Below are 19,994 nucleotides of genomic sequence, written 5' to 3' on the forward strand. Positions count from 1 at the left end.
TTATAGATCCTAGAGGAATTGCCCTACTTAGAAAGATATAAATACGTCGATTATATATAGTACTAGCCGACTGTTTAAATAGAAAATATCGACGACTATTTCCTAGTTAAAGTTAAGCTTATTACGCAATTTAAACTTAAATCTACGTGGGCTTTGCGTATTTATCTAGTATTAGTAGTATACTTTTATTAACTACTCTAGCGCCCTTATTTCGATATTATTATTACTTAATTACTTTAAGAGGTTATATAGCCTCGTAACCGACGGGTGCCTAAATCTCTAGTATAGTTTTCTAAGCTTACTTTTCGTTAAGTAATTAATCGACTTCGTATCGTTAATAAGCTTTATAAACGTATACCCCTATTGTTATTTAACTACTTCAAAGTACTTATTACTAGAGATTCTATTCCTCGTATTATCGAATATAATACCTAGTCGATCTATATTTTTTAGATATAGGAGAAATGGGGTATTAACGGGTAAAATATAGAAAGTTATCGTTCCGAAGTGTGTCTCTACTTTTATTATACTTAGGGCGACGATTTCCTTACCTAGGCCGAAACTAATCCTTATAATACCTATTATTAATATATTAAGCGTTATTAGTACGATCTTTTATAGCGCTTAGAATTACCCTTTTTTTTTAGTTAACTATTACGATACCTTAGTATTTAGGATAATCTTATAAAAATTATCTAGGCCGTACTTTTTACTTGCGTAGAATACTTATACGAGCTTAGTATTCGAGGGATCTAAGTAGTATAAAAAGGACCCCTCTAGCTACCCCTAAATATACTTAGTACTATGTTCCTTTTTTTTAAATATTAAGAGAGATAGCGTCTTCTCCTTAATTATTAAGAAAATAAGCTTCGGCCTTATTAGATTCGCCCTTTTAGCCGCCTCTATATCCGTTATTTAAGGGACCTTCCCTTACTATCTATAAATAAAAGCTTACTTATTAAAAGCTTTTATTACTCTCTATTCGTTTAGCTTTATATATCCTCTAGAGGCTAACGGGGTAAAAAAAGAGTAGTTAATATCTTTAATTTCGTTATAATCTAATTCGTTAGTATAGGGGGTAAGATTTTCCTTATCTTCCGAATCTCCTATAGGGGGTATATGCTTTAGGCCGCTACTTTAGCTACTATTACTAGGTTCTATACCCCCGGATCTGCTCTTATATATAACGAGGAATTAGTTAAACCGACGAGGGCTAGTTTTACTATCTACTACCCTCGACCTTTTATACTATTCGTACGATTTAGCACGCTCTTTTTTAGAGTAGTTACTTAACTAATATCTATCCTTTTTATAAATATAGTATTACTTTTTTTATTACTTTACTTATAAATTAAATCTCTACCTATTTAACAAATCTAGGCCTCCTTACTAACGATTACTATATCTAGCCTCTTTTCCTTTCTTATTATACGTTTAATCGACCTAATATTATTAGTAAGGGCCGTTATACGCTTAGAAATAGGTTTAGCGCGGCATTTTCGCCTTAATATTAAAGCTAGATCTTAGCCTTAAGTAGAGCGTCTCGTAGTTTTCGAGTACTTAGTATAGGGTGATCTTTACTTCTAATATACGCTAAATTACGGTATAGAGATATTTAACTTTCTGCTCGTTTATCCCCTTATTTAGTTAGGTTTTCGCTAGCTTATCGATTCGATCGATAAGCTTTTTAAGGATCTCTACTCGCAATTTGCCCTCTATTATCCTAGCTATAGATATAAAAGAAATCGCTCGTAGCTTAGATAGGAGCTCTAGGTTCTTATCGTAGGTCTCGAAGCGGCTTTAAATTATATTAATTATACTAAAAAAGTCGTTTCGATCGAGATTACGCACCGCTTTATAATAATAATTAGAGGCTTTACTTACGAGTACGATATTAATTACTAAATAGTACTAATATTCCCTAATTCTGACTTTTTTATAATAATTATAAAATATCGTTAGGGTTTCTTATAAGACCTTATACTTCCCCCTAGAGTATAATTTCTCTTTTGGGAAGATCTTTTTGAGGTCTATAAATTACCTCGTATTTACTATTAGATTTTTAGTATTTATATACGAACCCTGCGTCGCTACGTACTATTAGTAACTTCGGGTCGTTTACCTCTGTTCTTATTAGCCGATTAGTACCGAATTTCGTATTAGTAGCGGTAACGAGTTATAGATTAAAATAAGCAAAATTATCTATTATTATACTTCTAGTACTATATTTTGCCCCGGTATATCCTTTTATAACAACAGATTTCCGTTAGTAATTATAGGGAGGAAATCTAGGTCGTTTACCCTTTTTCTAAATTCGTTATAGCGATTATACGCTCTATCGACCTATACCTAGTTCTATAGCACGAATTCCTCCTCTATAATTATCGCTACTAATATTTCGTATAGCTCTCGTAATTATAATTACGCTAGTCATACCCCTCGCCCGTAGAGGAATTTCTTAATTACCTTTGTAATTCTTAGGCTTACGTTCGTAAACTATTTATCTAGCTAGTAGCTAAGGTCGTCTGCGATTTTATAAAATAGGGGTTACCCTTATAACCCCTTTTTTTATAAACCTTAGTTAAATAGATTAATACCGCGTTAATTTACTTACCGTTAGGCTAATCTATAATTCTATATATCCACGTCCCCTAATAATCCGGGTTAATATTTACTTACTTATAAGGGATTAAAATTCTATTTAGGATTAGGTTTCGTCCTCTTCTTCCTTACCCTAACTCGTTAAGGGGCTTACTTTAGCTTATACCTATATTAGCGGTCGCTAGCGTATTTAATCTTAATAAGAATATATCTAATCCGCGCGCGGGTCGTAATAAATCCGTACTTTCGCTACTTAACGAATTTATTAGGGTCTAGGAGATTCCCGCTTCCTCTCGCCGTCTCGCTACTACTCTTATTTTTACTATTTTTAGTAATTACTACTACCTTTTTAAATCGCTAGCTATCGTACTTATTAAGATCCTCCTTTTCGTTTAGTAAAAAAGGGTAGGTTTTAGTAGTTCTTTTTAATAATAGTAGCAGTAGACGTTTATATTATTATAAAAAGATATAGTAATTAGTTTCGGGATCTTTACTAGTTACCGATTTCCGCTATCCCGTATACTTTTAGCCTCCTAAGCCTCGTGCTCTTTATAATCTCTAAATAGCTTCCTTAGTTAATTTCTAATCGCAGGCCGGCTATAGAAAAGTCGTTTAGTAAAAAAGCTACTTAGGGCGACGGCAAAAGGCTAGTTACTTAAGTAGTTCCGTTAATTAACGTAGTTTAACGTAGTAAACGTCGACCTCTCGTAGGTAATAAAGGGCTATAATTACTTAATTCCGTGTAGTATTTAAAAATCGCCTCTTTTTTTATTTACTTTTATAAGGTTAATTAATATAAATCTCTTATCCTATGTAGTATCAAGAGGTCGTCTCTTTTATATAGCGAGATACCTTACCGATCTACGATAGTAGAGTTTAATTACTAATTAGTATTAGTATCCCTATTATAGGGTAGTTAGTTCGAACCGTAGTTAATAAAGAGATTAATTAAACTATATAAATATCTACGTAGTAGGTATAAAAAGGAGGTTCCAACCGTAGGTTAGGCTAGCTACGATAATCGTAAATAGGGCCCCCAATTGGCCCCTGCGCAGTCGGCTGTATGCCGCGGTCGAATTGGACTTCCAATCCGACAGTGAGGCCTGGCGGGTGTGTGGTGTTAGTGGGGCTTGCGGCACAGAGCGTGCAAATTACGACGACGGCGATTGTCACGCAGAATGTCTCGCTCAAGGGCTCGACGAGCGCTAGCATTCAAGAGTTCACAGAAGTGTTGGACTTGATCGCATCAGGGTCGATAAAACCGTTCATGAAAGAGATTGTATTCGAGGATGTCGGAAAGGGGCTTGAGCTATTGGGTACTGGAAATGTTGACGGGCGTTTGTACACTGTTCCTTGATGCGGCAACAAGTTTGAAGAGAAAAGCATCATACCTGGCGGGAATTGACATACACAACTTGTATGACTTAGTGAGAATTCACACAGATGCCACCAACGGTCAAAAAGTATGCCTGTATCATTTCCCTTACCCAACTCTCACTTTGGCATCGTGAAGCTCAATGGAGTTTCTCCATTGCGAACACATAGGCTTGCAGGCATTAACTAGGCGCGGTCAATTTCAGGTACTCATGTGCTGCTTCCGGCCCCGGAGGGACAAGTCGGAGAATCGGAGCAGGCCCGAGGAAGGCGGCATAGATGACCGATCATCGGGAGTATCTGAGTCATTAAGACGGGGGCAATGCGGAGCGATCCTTCAAGATCTCAGTCCTTGGGTCCCTGTCACGAGCATGCAAGGTAGCGGTGCACCCTACACAGTAAGTTCGAGTCACCGGCCTGGCATAGGTAAGGTATAGAGAGCAAAAGCCGGCGATGGCATCGTGCGATGTTAGGGAGCAATGCGGCGTTCTGTCCGCCGCGACTTGGCCTGTTAGTGTAACCTGGGGTTGGCTCCTCACTCGACGTCACTTGATCATGCCACAAAAAGCAATGATAATCCCGTTTACAGCCGCTCGCTGCGCTCAGTCCCTCTCATGACGGATCAGCCGTTGGGTAAAAAACATGCAAGTCTCCACCCCCAATGTAAGCTTTCCTGCAGGCTTCGGCGACAAACCGGCCAACGCCCCGAGCTTTCTTTGCGGTCGCTCGGTATGTTGCCTGCCGGGAATCGGTTGAGTGAGCGCCAGACTTGTGCGGAGCCGCCGTTGGAGGTTGTTATGGTGCAAATGCGCTGGTAGGATGTTGGAATGATGTCACCCGCCGGGTTTTGTTGTTTCCGTAGAGTCGATGGGATACGTGCGGTTCAAAACGTGGGGTGTGGGGAGAGCAAACTTGGAGGAGGGATGGGTGGGGGTAAAGACGATGCAATGGACCCTCGGAATTAAGAATCTAGATTCAAATCTTACATAAGTACTACCTCTATGACCTCTCCGGAGTTCAACCTCCTCTTTGGACTCTTTCTGCTGATCTTGTGTTCCAGACGTTGCAGCAGCATGCTTGTACGACTTTCCATGACAGAAAAGACACAAGACAGTAGACCAAAATGCCAAGTCCAACGGGTTTCCTTGCGAAGTACAGTGCCGCCAATAGGCTCTACAAGGGCTCGTTGCTCAATGCAGTGTGCTTCGTAGCCTCTCTGAGCGTGTTCTTCTTCGGCTACGACCAAGGCAGGTGGAAACCCTTACCATCGCTTGAGTGAAACAAGTTTGATAACGGGTACTGCAGGGTTGATGGGCGGCGTTAACACTGCACGGAACTATGCTGAGTTAATGGGATTTGGTCACTGGGACGAGCAGCAAAAGATTGTTGTTGTTGATAAGCCATTGTTGCAGGGCGGGATCGTAAGTATTTATTTAACCGCTTTGAATGCCTTCTGGTCTCACACTTTTTTAGGTTGCCGTTTACTACCTTCCCGGAACGCTCGTGGGATGCCTAATTGGAGGCTGGTTCGGTGATAGATATGGTCGCCTCAAGACTATTGCTGTAGCATGCATCTGGTCTATCTGCACCGCGGCTCTTCAAACCGCTGCCCAAAATGCGGATTGGATGTTTTGTGGTACGTTGGCATAGTCGCCAATCTTTAATCTGACGTTGAGACGCTGACCTGACTGCTGATCCTAGCACGAGTCTTGAATGGCATCGGCACCGGCATGTTGAACGCCATCACTCCAGTCTGGGCAACAGAAGTAGCTTCTCATACATCCAGAGGCAAGTTTGTTGCCATAGAATTCACTCTCAACATCTTTGGTGTTGTTGTTGCATATTGGCTACAATTGTGAGTTTGCTACGCCAAGTCAACATTATTGGCACCTAACCAGATGATAGCGGCACGTCCAAGTATGAGGACCCCAACTCATCCTTCATCTGGAGATTCCCCATCGCCTTTCAGATCATCCCTCTCATCGCTCTGTTCATCATGATTTGGTTCATGCCAGAGTCTCCACGGTGGCTCGTGAAAGTAGGTCGAGAAGAGGAGGCTAGATTCATCTTGGGCAGACTCCGCGGAAACGAAGGTGAAGATGCAAAGGCCGCAGAAGCAGAGCTGCAGGAGATCATCAGCATTAGAAACCTGGAACACGACACCGCCAAACAGCAGAGTTACTTTGCCATGTTTTTCGGGATAGGCTCAGGCAAACTGCACACCGGTCGCCGTGTTCAACTTGTCATCTGGCTTCAAATTCTGCAAGAGTGGGTGGGAATTGCGGGAATCACGATCTACGGTCCCACGATCTTCACGATTGCCGGCATCAGCTCCGAGCAGCGTCTTTGGGTCAGTGGTGTGAACAACATCACCTACATGGTAAGTTTTTACCCATCTCAATGTTATGGTCGGAAAAGCTGACATTATCTAGTTTGCAACCTTGATATGCGTGTTTACTATAGACCGTATCGGACGACGTTGGACCCTGTATTGGGGTGCTGTAGCCCAAGGCATCTGCATGTTTTGTGCCGGAGGCTTGGCAAGAGCAACTCTTAACGCTAATCCTGGCAACCGTTCTGGACTGGGTGGTGCCGCAACCTTCTTCGTATTCTTGTACACCGCGGTCTTCGGTGCAACTTGGTTGACGGTCCCCTGGCTATATCCCGCAGAGATCTTCCCTCTCCAAGTGCGTGCCAAGGGCAATGCATGGGGTGTTGTTGGATGGTCGATAGGAAACGGATGGACGGTGAGTGCACGACAGCTGTCCCTCGTGTTATTGTTTTGTCCCCTGCTGAGACCGTCTCCAGGTGCTTCTTCTCCCTACAATCTTTGAGAAGCTCAACGAAAAGACACTGTATCTTTTCGGTGCGGTCAACTTCGTATCCCTCGTTGTTGTCTGGGCACTTTATCCAGAATCGAATCAACGCACTTTAGAAGAAATGGATCTCGCCTTTGCCAGCGACAGTATCTGGGCATGGGAGGCTGAAAAAGAGTTTGCTAAGCTCAAGGCCGAGAATCCTTCCCTTGTTCACTCAGCACACATGGGTCATGGCGTTGTCGACGCTGAGACGGGTGTGACTCCAAGTAAGGTAGACAATACTCATAAAGAGTAGGCTGCGTTGCTTTGGTATGCGCTCATTTTCAGACATCAAGAAGAGGAGAACGAGGGTTACTGCAGCCCTGCCCTGTGGAAGAGCTTTATGATGATACCCGAGTATTTGAGATATCTAGGTCAGTAGCATCACTAGCTACTTTCAGACTGTTCACCATGGAAAGTGATACCTAATATCAACTCGAGATTATAGAATTTGAGACTTATTGGGAGCAATGAAGCATTATTACTATTTAATTTATTTAATTTAGAGTATCTTTGTCTCGGCTCCTCGCTCTAGCCAGCGCACTTGGTCAGAAACGCCCTCCTGTTCCAACATTACTCTCAACTGGTCTCTGTTCTCCGCAAAGTCTTCCCAGGATTCGTAATGCATTAGCACCAGGACATCCGCTCCAATCTCGCGAAACAGCCGCCCAGCCTCTTTTCCATCCATGGCGACCAGCAAAGGAGGGTCTGATATCGCAACCTCCGCTGAACCAATGTTGAGGATCGCAACTGAGACGTGGTATTTCTCCAATACTTTGGGGATCTCCTAGAGGTAGACTGTGTCGCCAGAGATGTAAATGACGTTGGGCAAGCCATTTCTTTCTCCAAACGTGGCTGCTCTCAGCACAAAGCCAATTACTTGACCTTCGGGAAGATGCTGACACGGTACCCCAGTGATCTTAAAGTCCTATTCTCCTATGCGAAGCACCGTAGTTTCACATAGCTTGAGAGCCTTGACACCAGGACGAGGCGCGAGTTTCTGGGCTCCGTCTTGTGTCGTGAGACCCTGCGGCCGTCGAGAGGGCGCCGACCGAGTTCGTCCAAGTTATCGGGTGATCTTCGTGACTTAGAAGCACGGCGTCAATGACGGGGATGTCTTCGAGTTGTGTGGCCGGGCCTTTTGTGTTTTTGAGCACGGTTAGGCCCATATCCCACTCTGTGCCCGCCGGAGAGAAGACGGGATCTGTGAGGAAGTTGATGCCATCTATATGCAATATGGCCCAGGCGGTAGTTATGTGAGTGATGGGAAAAGATCTTTTGAAGGTTGAAGTCATCTTTGCGGTGATTACTGTGGTTTCTGATTGAGGCGGCTTAATCGACGACCGGATGCTATGTGTTGGTATACACGTAGGCAGGTCAGACCTTTTAGTCGCGACTAGGTTAATAGGTTAGTATAGGTCTATTGCGTATATGTGTATAGGAGGGGAAGATCGTGGGCAGAGCCCGCGGTCCCTTAGTAAGTATAGGTAAGTAGAAGGGTCCGTTTGTACGGGCCTAGACTACTTACTTACTACCCCTACTTAACTACTTAATAGGGCCCCTTTTTTACTTCGTAATTTAATATTAATAGTCTTTTATTTTTATAATAAAAAAGGCTAGAATAGGGGCTAGGTCCCCCGCTAATAAGAACTAATAATAAAATCTATAGTTAATCCCCTATTTAAAAGTATCTAAAGCTATATATTAAAATTTTAGTATAGTTTTTATTATAATTATTCGTATAGAAACTTTAGTATCCCCTCTTTTTAATTATTTTTTAATTTTTTAATATATATAATTTATATACCTAAACTTTTTAGAAATTATCGAATTTAGCGTAATTAAAAAAGAGCTTTTTATTAGTCTAACTACGCCCTAAATATATGCGTTTTTTTTTAAGCTAAAGCTTAAGAAGCGTATACGTTTACTAAACGACTTACTACTTATAGTATATTACTATTTTAATTATATATTACTTATTTTTTTATTTTAATTATAATAATTTTTTTATTAACGAATTATTTGAGGGACTTATTTAGTATGCTCTTTCTAAACCCGTTAGCTAGGTTATTATTATTACTAATTTAATAAATCTCGTAGAGCTTACGGCGTTTATATAATTACCTAAGTATTATAATATCTATTATAAAGCGCTTTTTTTTCGTAATACTTAGCTTAACGAGGTATTTATATAATAAGTATAAATTTATATAGACTATAGTAGGGATTTTTAGAACGTTAAGTTATTTAGTAATAAGGTTTAAAGTAGTTAAAATAGTATAGGTAACGTTAATACTTATAACTATTCCGTAGACCTCTAATATTAATACGCTCCGGGTAATCCTTTTGCTCTTTATAAAGCTATAGTAAATAATATTATTATTAATCGTAAAGTTCTCGTTAGTTTATTCTTTATTTATAAGGATAATAATATAACCTAGTTATAAAAACGAAGAGTTTAGTTATAATTAGATTTAATAATATAAATATAAGCCCTCGGTTTAAGTAATCTATTTATTATTTAATATAATAGTTTAGTAAGTCAAAGCACCCACTTTTGGGCACCCCCCCCTTTTGGGCACCCCCAAAAATCCCTCCCAGCCACCATATTAAAACCCTACCTATTATTTCAATTTAACATAACAATTACAAAAATCGTCCAAATGCATTCCTTTTTAGCACACTTACTAATTAATAAGTAATAGTATCGTATACTAAAAATAAGCTCTAATAAGTACTTAATACTATTAGAAACGGTCTCTTTATTAAAAGGGCCTCGATTAAGTTCGGGGTTCCTAGGATAATACTTTAAGGTCGAAAGAGAGGCTATTAGACGAGGGCGAGGGTATTTATAGAGCTTTAGAGGCTTCTTCTATAGTAGGAAGACTAGCTAGCTTAGTAAATTCGTATATAGTATTACTTAGGTATTATACTAACTTATAAATAGGTTAGGGAATTTACTAAGCGAGTTCTAAGGTCCTAGGGGGATAATAAACCACTTAATAAGAAATAGATTAACGCTTTTATTAAAAGGAATCTATTAATAAGGGTTTAGAGAAGTTGTTTAATTAATTTACGCTATATTAATAGAGCTACTATTAATATAATTAAATAATAGTTTAGATTACTTAATATACTAGAGATTAGCGGTATTAAATAGGCTAATAAGTATAATATAGATAAGACTAGTATAATAGAGGGTAAGGGAGCTAATGGGCTAGTCTTAGGCATAGTAGAGGCTATAGTAGTATAAAAAAAAGAGCCTAGTTTACGTACTTAAGTAACGATTATTAAGTATATCTCTACTAATAATAGAGCTATTAAACTGCTAGTTATTTATAAAAGAAAGTCGGTTTAATAGTAGTAGTTCCCTCTTTAACTTACCGCTTATAATAGTTAGAAGTTTATAGTAATAGATAATAGCTAAACGACCGACGAGACTACCCTTTACTAACTAAAAGAAGTGTTCTTATTATAAACTAAGACCCCCCCTATTAGGGGGCTTAGTAAGCTAAACTAGCCTCGACTATTAGTACTAAATAAGTATAGGAGTTATATAACGATAGAATTTATATAAAAGTACTATAAAAATAACGTCTACTTATTATTCTTATTATTATACGCTTCTTATATCCTCTAGTTATTAAATATAGCTATCTTTAGGCCTATTAAGTCTATATATAGAAAGGAGCTTAGTAAGGAGGATATAATAAATAATTTTACTATTATTAAAAAGCGGTACTTCTTAAGCTATTACTAGCTTACTCGTTTAGCTAATCTAACGTCGTTAAATATATAAAGTAAGTAGAAAGTAACTAGACTATAGCTACTTAATATAACTAAGCTACTTCTTAACTTAATAGTTTTACTTATATAAGTTATACTATCTAAAAGGGGCATAAAAGCTAGGTAGACGACTAGTAATACTAGTAGACTACTTAACTAGGTATTAGTAACCTCTATTATTAACTAGTTAACTCCTAAGAAGGCTAGCGAGCTCTGCGATTACTTAAAGCTATTTATAGAGCTTAGTCTAGACGATAATACTTAACGACTACTATTTTAAAAAATAAAAAAAGTTTTTAGGGAGTAGGCCTACTAATTAGCTATATCTCGGTACTAAGTTCGAGTTCTTAAGGCTAGGATTAAGCGTATAAGGCCTAAGAAAAAGAAGACTATATATCTAGACCTAAATACTAAGTTCGTAAATATTTAGAACGTATAAAAAGCTTAGGAGGACTCTAGCGACCGTTTAGTTAGTCCTAATTAACTCGTAGGGGTCGAATTACCTAGGGAGAATTTTGATTATATTGTTATAGTAGTAGAAGGTAGTTAATTAATTAATTATAATTAGTATTAATATTTAGATATTATGTTTTGTTAGGGTGCCCAAAAGGGGGGGGTGCCTAAAAGTGGGTGCTTTGACTTATAGCGTAGTTAGTAAATAACGGATTTATTTAGTATTAAGTAATAAACGACGTATTAAAAACTATTTCTAATTAATAAATTAATACGATATAAGTACCTCGAGCTCGCTACTTAACGAATTATTATTTAGTATTTAATACCGAGGGGTTAATTTATTTAAGCTTTTTCCCTTAGTTCTTTTATTTAAGTATTATATTAATACTTTTTAATAAGATAATTTTATTATTAAAAATAAGCGGCTCGTTAACTAATAATTACTACTTTAATTTAGTTAGTAACTTAGTGCGCTTAAGCTCGGTTTTTTCTTTTTAACTAAAAGTCTTATTTAATAATTTAATAATATTATTAGTTTATATATTAATAATACCGAATAATCTACTTTTTTTTATTAAGATTAGTAAGTATAGATCGAACGTAGATATTATTATCTAGAGTATTTTTAAATAATACTTATTATATATTACTTATTAATAAGTACTAGATTTTACGAGACTATATAGTAGCTATACAACGTATAAAATAGTACCCTTGGGGTATAAATAACGGATCTAAGTTAGTAATTAAATAAAAACCTTATAATAAAGAGATTAGCTTGATTATATATATACTTAGGTAATATTTTATAACTAAATAACATAGCCTTCTTAGATTAGGGTCGGGGCTAGGGCGAGGATTAGACATTAACTAGTTCTTTAAATTATCGGTAACTATATAAGGATCTCTTTTTTTTTTTTTTTATATACTTTTATATAACTAAGTAAGACTTTTTAATAAGGTTAAGTCTTAGGTTTTTAATTTTATTAACGAATTAAGACTTAAATATCCTTATATCCTTATATTTAGGGCTAAGTTAAATAAATTTAATTACCTTTTTTTTTATTAATTTTAAAAGCTCTTTATTAATAGATTTTATAAAAAGTGCTCTTAGGTTAGTAATAATGCCCTTATTACGGAGCTTAGTAGCTAGCTTAAGATTTGCTTTTTTCTTTTAGATATAAAGTAGGTTATAATTATAAAAGTATTATTACGGCCGCGCTATATTAATATTTTTTTAGTCCTCTTACTTTATAATAGAGGGTCGTTATTAACTATAATAACGATTTTATTAAGGATTTCATTTATAATAGCGCTATTATTAATTAGCTAGTTAATTACGGGGATTAGTAAGCGGTTAACGTGCTTTATTATCGTAGCTAGCAACTTAGGGTTAACCTTTTCTAAGTACTAAGGTTGAATTATAATATCCTAGAAGCTTATTAGGCCGTGAGGTAATTTTATTACGTAAGTAATACTATTTATTAAAACGAGCTTAAATAGGCCTTTTTATCCCTTACTTTTTTATTAAACTTTAATATTTAACTATAGTAATAAATTAATAATATAAGAGATATTTAGTTTATTTTAAGTAGCTAGTACCTCGCTTATTTATTTATTAATATAAAGTTTACGGACTTCTCTTATTACTTTTTTAATTACCTCTATACGTTAAGTAATATTTAGTAACGGTAGAGATTTATTAAAAGTATATAAAAAAGCTTTAAAAATAAGGAGTATAGGAACGAGGCCGTTTAGGTTAACTATATTATTAACTACTTTAATTACGGCCTAAAGTATAGCCTCTATACTTATTAATAAGTATTTATTTTAAATAATATTATATACCCTTTTAAGTACCGCGTGGTATTTTTTAGCCTTATTAATACTATTATAAGCTTTAATGAGTACTTTTTTAACCTTAATAAATATAGATTTAGTAAAAGATTTAAACTCTATAGTATTAAAGTTTTTATTAGTATTTATAATAATTTAGTCTAGCGGACTGAGGTAGACGTCGATTTAATATAGCTAAAGAGCTTTTTATATATACTTTATAATTATATTTATAAAGAACCTTATTATTTAGAAGGAAGTAGTAGTATTAACGACGTAAAATACTAGTCGGTTAGTATTTTTATAATTTATTAAGTATATTACGTTAATTACGTCTTTATAATTAAAATCGTAATTATTTTATAAAGTAAATTTAAATTAGCTAGGGGTAGTAGCGTTAAGTTAGTATTATTAATAGATTTTCGTAAGTTTTTTGAGGGCTACGACTTTTATATCGTTATTAAACTACTAGAATAGTTTTAGGAGATAAGGAACCGAAGAGTAGCCGAAGTGCTAATATAAGCGGCGTAATTTACTCTCCGTTAAGTAGTTAGTAATAGCTTTTTTATTATTAAAGAATAAAAGCTAAGGGTGTCCTTATTTACGAATAATAAGTACTATAATATTTCTTTTAATTAGTAAGTTATTAATATTATTAAAGTATACTCCTAGCTTATTTATGTCCCTTAGGTAATATAAAAAAGGAGTATTAGTTAGTAAAATATAAAAAGTAATATTACTAAATAGGGTACTAATAACTATAGATCTTAATAACCTTACGGGTTTATTATTACTAAATTAAATACTTATTTTACTAGCTCTAGAGGTATTAAGAGTAATTTCGGGTTATTATTACTATAATATAAGGAGTTAAGGGTAGCTCGTAATTAAGAATTCTATAGTACTAGTATTAGGTATAATACTTTAGAAGTCCTCTAACGAGTACTTCTTATTTAATAAAAAGGAGGTTACTAGTTCCGTAGGCTTAATTAACTTATTAATAGAGGTAGTATTAGTAAGGCTATACTTTATTACTTAGGTAATAAGGATATTTATAAGGGTTTTATTACTAACAGTAGTTATAAAGTATGCTATTAAGATCTAGACTTCGTCCTCGTAGTTATTTTTATAGTTAAAGTCGAGGCTATTAAAGTATTAGATTATAGTATTATTATTATTATTATCGTTAGTAAGGGCGGTTTTTTTATAAAAGGCGAGGAACTATAAATATAAGCTCGGTATAAATTTTTTATTTTTATTTTTACTATTTTTATACTTCCTATATACTTAACGTCGCTCTTTTTCTAAGTACTTAGTTAATTAATAGCCGGTCTTATAATAAACAAAATACTTTTTATTAATAGTACTACGGCTACGTTAATTTTATTTATTAAATTAGGTTTTTTTATTAGAGCCGCTATAAATACGGTCGGTTTAGTAAGTAGCGGGGACCTTTTTATTATAAGTACTATTTTAGAAATATTACTACTACTTATTATAGTTACGCTCTTTTTTTATAATATTAATCGAAGTACTAAGCTAGTAGTAAATATTAATAAATATAGGTACTAAGTTAAGTATAATAAGTTCATATTTTAGTATACTATTTATATAATAAAAGAGTTAGTTACTTATATTAAAAATAGATCCCTAAGTAGTGAGTGCCTCGTAGAGGATTATAATATAATTAATTAGTACTTATAGAATTTATTAATTTAACTTACTTAAGTTCTTACGACCTATAGAGTATTAGTAAAGGTTATAGAGCTTAGCGAAGTAGTTTTAATAGTTCGTAAGTAGCTCGAAGTATTTTTAGGTCCTTTAGTATATTATATCGAAGCTAAGCGGGTTAGAAGTATTACTAAATTAGTTAAAGTAGAAGGTTAATACTCTTTTTTAAGTATATTTAGGAAAGTACTAGAATAGTATTATTTACTAATTCTTATTTATTAATATAGTATTCTAAAAATCTAAAGCTTTTTATTAAAAATATTATATTTCTTATTATTATACTTATTCTTATTATTATAGAGCTTAGCGAGGTTAGTTAATTAGTAAGTATTAAGTATAATATTATTTTTAGTTTTTATATTAAAATATAGTATTTAACGGGGTGGATTTCGCTATTAACTAATAATAACTTTTTTTTTTTTTTAATTTTTTTTTTAGAGAGGCGGTAGGTTAATTAGTTAATAGCGAGGCTAAGGTTAGAATTTTAATTACTAAGATTAAGTAAGTTAGGGTTATACGGATTTTTTTATTATTTTTCTAGCTTATTAAATAAGATCGTTAGTATTTACTAACTATAGGAATAATAAGTAAAAGAAGTAAGGATTATAATATAATATATTAAAATATTTAATATAGTTATAATAAACTATAATCTTTTTAGAAATTTAAACAAAGAAGTATTAAGTATTAAGGGCGCTAATAGTCTTTTTTACTATTTAATTACGATTTTTAATTATTAAATTAATACTATTATTTATAAAAAAGCTTTTTAGCTTCTTAAGAATCGCACTTTTTATTTTTAAAAAGTCCTCTATTTCTTAGCTTTAAAAGTCGGTTTTAAAGTCTTTTTATAGCTCCTCGCCCGTTAGGCTATTTCGATAGTAATATCTTATTATATAAAGGATAAAAGTATTACGCTTTTTATTATTTATAAGGGCGGGTATAATATTAAATAAGCCCTATTAAGTTAGGTTAATATAGTCTTATTAGCGAATTAGAATTAAGTATAGTTTTGTAATTTAAAAGTATAAGTAGGCTAGAGGTAATATTAACTAATCGTTAGACCCTTTTTGCTTATTATTAGGGCCGGTAGTTATTATAGTATATTTATAAAGTAAGTTATATAGTAAAAGATTATTATAAAATATAATTATTATATTATAATTATAGTATAACGTTAGTTAGGTTAGAAAGAGTAGTAGGTCGGGTATAGCGATCGTTTTAATAGTAGTGAGCAGGTTATTATTATTAGTTAGAAAATTTTGTTTTTTTAACGAGGTATATAAATAGAAGGTTATTAAGGTTAGTAAAAGGTTATAAAAAGGGAAAAAAGGTTTTTTATAACCGTATTTTTAGTAATAAATAGAGGATTTTATTAGTTACTAATTAGCGATTCTTTTTAGTATTTCTCGTACTTTATTTTACTAGTCTAGTTTCGGAGCTTTTATTAAGTTAAAAGGAGGTGGATTTATTAGTAATATAAAATAGATCCCTATTATTACTGCTATTAAGATTTTTTTTTTTTAATATTTTAGAATATTTCGCTATTAGCGAGAGATTTATTATTAACGTATTTATAATTTTAAAGGTTTTATTATTATTAAGCGCTAGTACGCTAACGATTATTAAATTAATTTTTGAGTAGTTAATCTCTTTTTACTTATTACTAATTTAAAGTAGTACTTAGTTATAATATATTTAAAATAGATGTTTTTATAAGTAGTTCGATCAAAGGGAAGTTAATAATAATAATAAGGCTAGTAAAAATAACATTAATAATAGAAGCGAGGTTAATAATAATAATAAAGTAGTTAATCTTTTTATAGTAGTAATTTTAATAAAAGAGATTATATATAATAGAGCGCGCTCTTAATAGCTTATAATTAATTAATTAATCGTTAGCTAGTAGTAGTAAAGGAGAGTTAAAGTAGTATAAACTAGGCTACTTATTATTAGTTAAATAAATAGAACTAAGTTAATAAGTTAAAATAGCTAGCGAAGTAGGTTAAGGCTATTTTTTTTATAGTTATATCCTTATCAACTTATAATAAAAATATATATATAATTTAACTACTAATTAGTATTAGTATATACGTACGTAAGTTAGACCTTTTAGTTACGACTAGGTTAATAAGTTAGTATAGGTCTATTATGTGTGTGTGTATAGGAGGGGAAGATCGTGGGCAGAGCCCGCGGTCCCTTAGTGGGTATAGGTAGGTGGAAGGGTCCGTCTGCACGGGCCCAGACTGCCTACCTACCACCCCTACTTAACTACCTAATAGGGCCCCTTTTCTGCCTCGTAATCTAACACTGTGCTTTCTGTAAATGAACTGGATGAGAAGATGCTAAGAAATGCGAGTTTGCACAAACTTTTCTACTTGGTTGATATGGATACGGTATTTTAAAGCTTGAGTTATTGTTACCGGATACATTCGCCTGAAAAGATCTGGCTTTGCTATAGCCTATCTGTAGCCTACTTAGGTATCCCATGATTTCGGTCTGACAACCTGACAAATACCTGCTCCGGCCAGCCCGACCAGAGACATCGAAGATGGCGACAACTGAGAGAGCATTTTGGCTGATTTTCAATAAGTCAAGAGAAATTTCGTGTTAGGAAGGGAAATTAAATCAAAAAGCGATTAATTTACGGAATAAAACGACCGACTTGCTCAACTCTGGCTTTCGACGGCCCTTCTTGGATTGCCTACTGCTCTGCTCAGCCACAATCAACCAGTCTCTGTGGCTCAGTCGGTAGAGCGTTGGTCTCATATTACATACATATGACGCTAGATTATCTAGGGATATCCAAAGGTCGCAAGTTCGAGCCTTGCCAGGGACATTTCTTTTGCTGTACGGCCCTTTTGCACGATGCTTTCAACAAGACCGTTGTTTTTGCCATGTTCTTCCACAATCATCATGTTGTTTGTTGTGTCTTTGAGTTTTGAAAAAGCTAGCGCCATGTGATTGTTTGACTTGGAGGATCCCTGGCGAGTGACGCGAACACGTGCCAATCGGGACATTTTCGGATCATGCCTTTTTGTTGATGGCCATCGACCCGCAAGGGGTTCCCAGGGGAGCCTGATGAGGTAAGGTGCCTTAGGTAAGGCGGGTGAGCCCCGGATGCCTCCCGCCCCCGCCTGCGACCTTTCCCCTTCCAATGTCACGGTGCGACTGCGACTTGCGACTGCCAAACCCCTCCATCCCTCCACATTTCCTACACCTCCGACACACCTTCGCCTACAAGCAGATCGGTCCATCGTCATTGCCTGGTCTTCCCTAGGTCATTTACGGCTGGCGGTCACAAGGGTTCAGAAAGCGCATATTAAGCCAAGCCTTTGCTGCGTCCAACTTGGGCAGTTTGCCAGTGGCCATCTGATGGACCGACCTGTCACAGCTCGCCCTAAACCATGTCACGGACACCTTCCACACAGACGATGCAGCCAGCGCCTCTAGCTCTGACATAATGCATCGGTTCGCCCTACCCCCCTCTCGCCGACACCGACGGCTCATGGCTGGCGCAGACTGTAGCTGAGAGCCCATATTCCCAGCTATTCTTCGTCCCAGCTGAGACATACGCCTATTACCCCGTACTGCCTACGTCCATTCATCTGCTCTAGGTCGCCTACCCAAGGTGCCGCACCTCCCACCACCATCTTCCACCGTTTCCCGTCAACTAGGAACAGCTGCCTTCGAGACACATCTGCCTTTCAGCCTTGGATCATCAGCCTACCAACCACTTCGTCGCCAAGGCACCAGGAGTACCCTTTTCGAGTCACATTGCTTACCTCGCCGACCAAGTGACCGTCGATTCATTGTCAAGAGGCGAAGGTTGCACACAGAGAGACATATCTATAAAGACTTGTAGGCAGCGCCGAACATCGAAACCATGGCGGCTAAAGACGACGGCAAGAGCCCCGCGGCATTCGCAGACGAGATGCAGAAGCAAACCCGCAAAGAACGTCGCTTCGACGAGGTCGAGGCACAGCTCCCCAACCCAACAGTGCCGACCCTGCAGGCGGCCTTCGCGAGCGCCACTGGCATCCTGTCGCATCTCGGCAGCTACAACCCCTGGGGCAAACCCGTGACCGACGACGACATCGTCTGGCTTCTGGACAACACAGCATACAAGCCCTCCCGTCTAGGCAGCTGGCAAGCCGAGTTCGTTGCCGCGATTTTCGAAAAGGAGCCGAAATGCAAGGTGGTCGATATCGTGCAGGGCGTCGCCGAGAAGCTTGGGCTCTCGGACGATGCAGAGGAGCGCAAGACCATTGAGGAGCGGATCATGCCGTTCCTATGGGACGTGCAGCCGGCGCGGCACCTCCGTGTCGTGCATCAGAAGAAGGAGCTTAAGCTGGGCCCCTCGGGGTCGAATGGCATCACTACGGATACACTCAAGATCCACGAGCAGCCCACCGGTTCGACGGTCACGTCCAGCGCAGCGGTGCCGCGTGGCGCGACGGGCTTGTTGGAGATGAAGACGTTCTTCGCTGCTCCAGAGGGATGGGCAATCATCTCAGGTACGTCAACATAAGCACCAAGACCTTGCCATGGTGGTTCGCTAACACGGCACTACACAGACATCGACGACACCATCAAATTGACGCAGACGAGCGACCCCATCGGCATCCTCCGCGAGACCTTTGTCAACGAACCGAGACCAATTGAGGGCATGCCAGAGCTGTACCGGAACATCTCAGCACTCTTGCCGCAGGAGTCGCCATGGTTCTACCTCTCGGCTTCCCCATACAACCTGTACCCGTTCCTGAGGGAGTTCCGCGACAAGTACTACCCGCCCGGGTCCATTATTCTCCGCGATTCAAGCTGGAAGACGGTTGCAGGCTTGCTGTCGGCGCTGACCATGGCCACGGAGCAGTACAAGGTGGAGCGCATGAAGAAGGTGCACGAGTGGCTTCCGAAGAGGAAGTTCATCCTGATTGGTGACTCCACACAGTCCGACCCCGAGGCTTATGGTGATATGTGAGTACTTCTATTCCCTTCCTCAAGGCTTTTGAGCAGGCATTAATCAACAATCACAGCTACCGCGAATTCAAGGGCTGGATCAAGCTCATCTTGATCCGCAAGGTCACTGACATTGCGGCCATTGGCATCTCCGCAAAGAACGAGCCAGAACGTTTCGAGAAAGCTTTCAAGAACATCCCTCGCGATGACTGGTTCGTCTTTGAGAACCCCGTCGACTGTAACAAGATTGTTCGCGACACCATTGCTCAAGGCTGAAGAAATGAAGCAACAAGCTTTTCCGGAACATGGGATAAATTGAACCGTATGAAACAGAACAACAGGTGGGAATACATGGAAAGCCACGCACCGGGGTTTCTGGCGCAGGGAAACATT

The 19,994-nt window shown here is 37.1% G+C and overlaps 4 protein-coding genes and 1 non-coding gene across 5 annotated transcripts; 3 read left to right on the top strand and 2 right to left on the bottom strand.

The window, feature by feature from the left end:
- Positions 1-366: 366 nt before the first annotated feature.
- Positions 367-600, bottom strand: CLUP02_16159 (uncharacterized protein; the record flags this gene model as incomplete). The annotated part of the gene is made up of 1 exon (XM_049295083.1): positions 367-600. A coding segment is annotated over one exon (234 nt), but the record flags the coding sequence as incomplete, so codon positions are not given.
- Positions 601-5,098: 4,498 nt separating this feature from the next.
- Positions 5,099-7,215, top strand: CLUP02_16160 (uncharacterized protein; the record flags this gene model as incomplete). Its single annotated transcript, XM_049295084.1, has 8 exons — positions 5,099-5,226; positions 5,261-5,396; positions 5,449-5,611; positions 5,677-5,830; positions 5,881-6,355; positions 6,408-6,722; positions 6,784-7,050; positions 7,090-7,215. 8 exons carry the CDS (start codon positions 5,099-5,101, stop codon positions 7,213-7,215), a joined length of 1,764 nt encoding a protein of 587 aa, XP_049152231.1.
- Positions 7,216-7,335: 120 nt separating this feature from the next.
- CLUP02_16161 (uncharacterized protein) lies at positions 7,336-8,128 on the bottom strand (the record flags this gene model as incomplete). Its single annotated transcript, XM_049295085.1, has 2 exons — positions 7,336-7,583; positions 7,813-8,128. The coding sequence occupies 2 exons, from the start codon at positions 8,126-8,128 to the stop codon at positions 7,336-7,338; spliced, it is 564 nt and encodes a 187-aa protein (XP_049152232.1).
- A 9,247-nt stretch (positions 8,129-17,375) lies between these two features.
- CLUP02_tRNA292 lies at positions 17,376-17,481 on the top strand. Its single transcript has one exon. It is a non-coding gene; the product is annotated as a tRNA-Met (tRNA).
- Positions 17,482-18,528: 1,047 nt separating this feature from the next.
- Positions 18,529-19,877, top strand: CLUP02_16162 (uncharacterized protein; the record flags this gene model as incomplete). The annotated part of the gene is made up of 3 exons (XM_049295086.1): positions 18,529-19,159; positions 19,220-19,619; positions 19,679-19,877. 3 exons carry the CDS (start codon positions 18,529-18,531, stop codon positions 19,875-19,877), a joined length of 1,230 nt encoding a protein of 409 aa, XP_049152233.1.
- Between the last annotated feature and the right edge of the window lie 117 nt (positions 19,878-19,994).

This window comes from Colletotrichum lupini, chromosome 9, assembly GCF_023278565.1.
Source record: "Colletotrichum lupini chromosome 9, complete sequence".
In the NCBI taxonomy this organism is placed as follows: Eukaryota; Fungi; Ascomycota; class Sordariomycetes; order Glomerellales; family Glomerellaceae; genus Colletotrichum; species Colletotrichum lupini.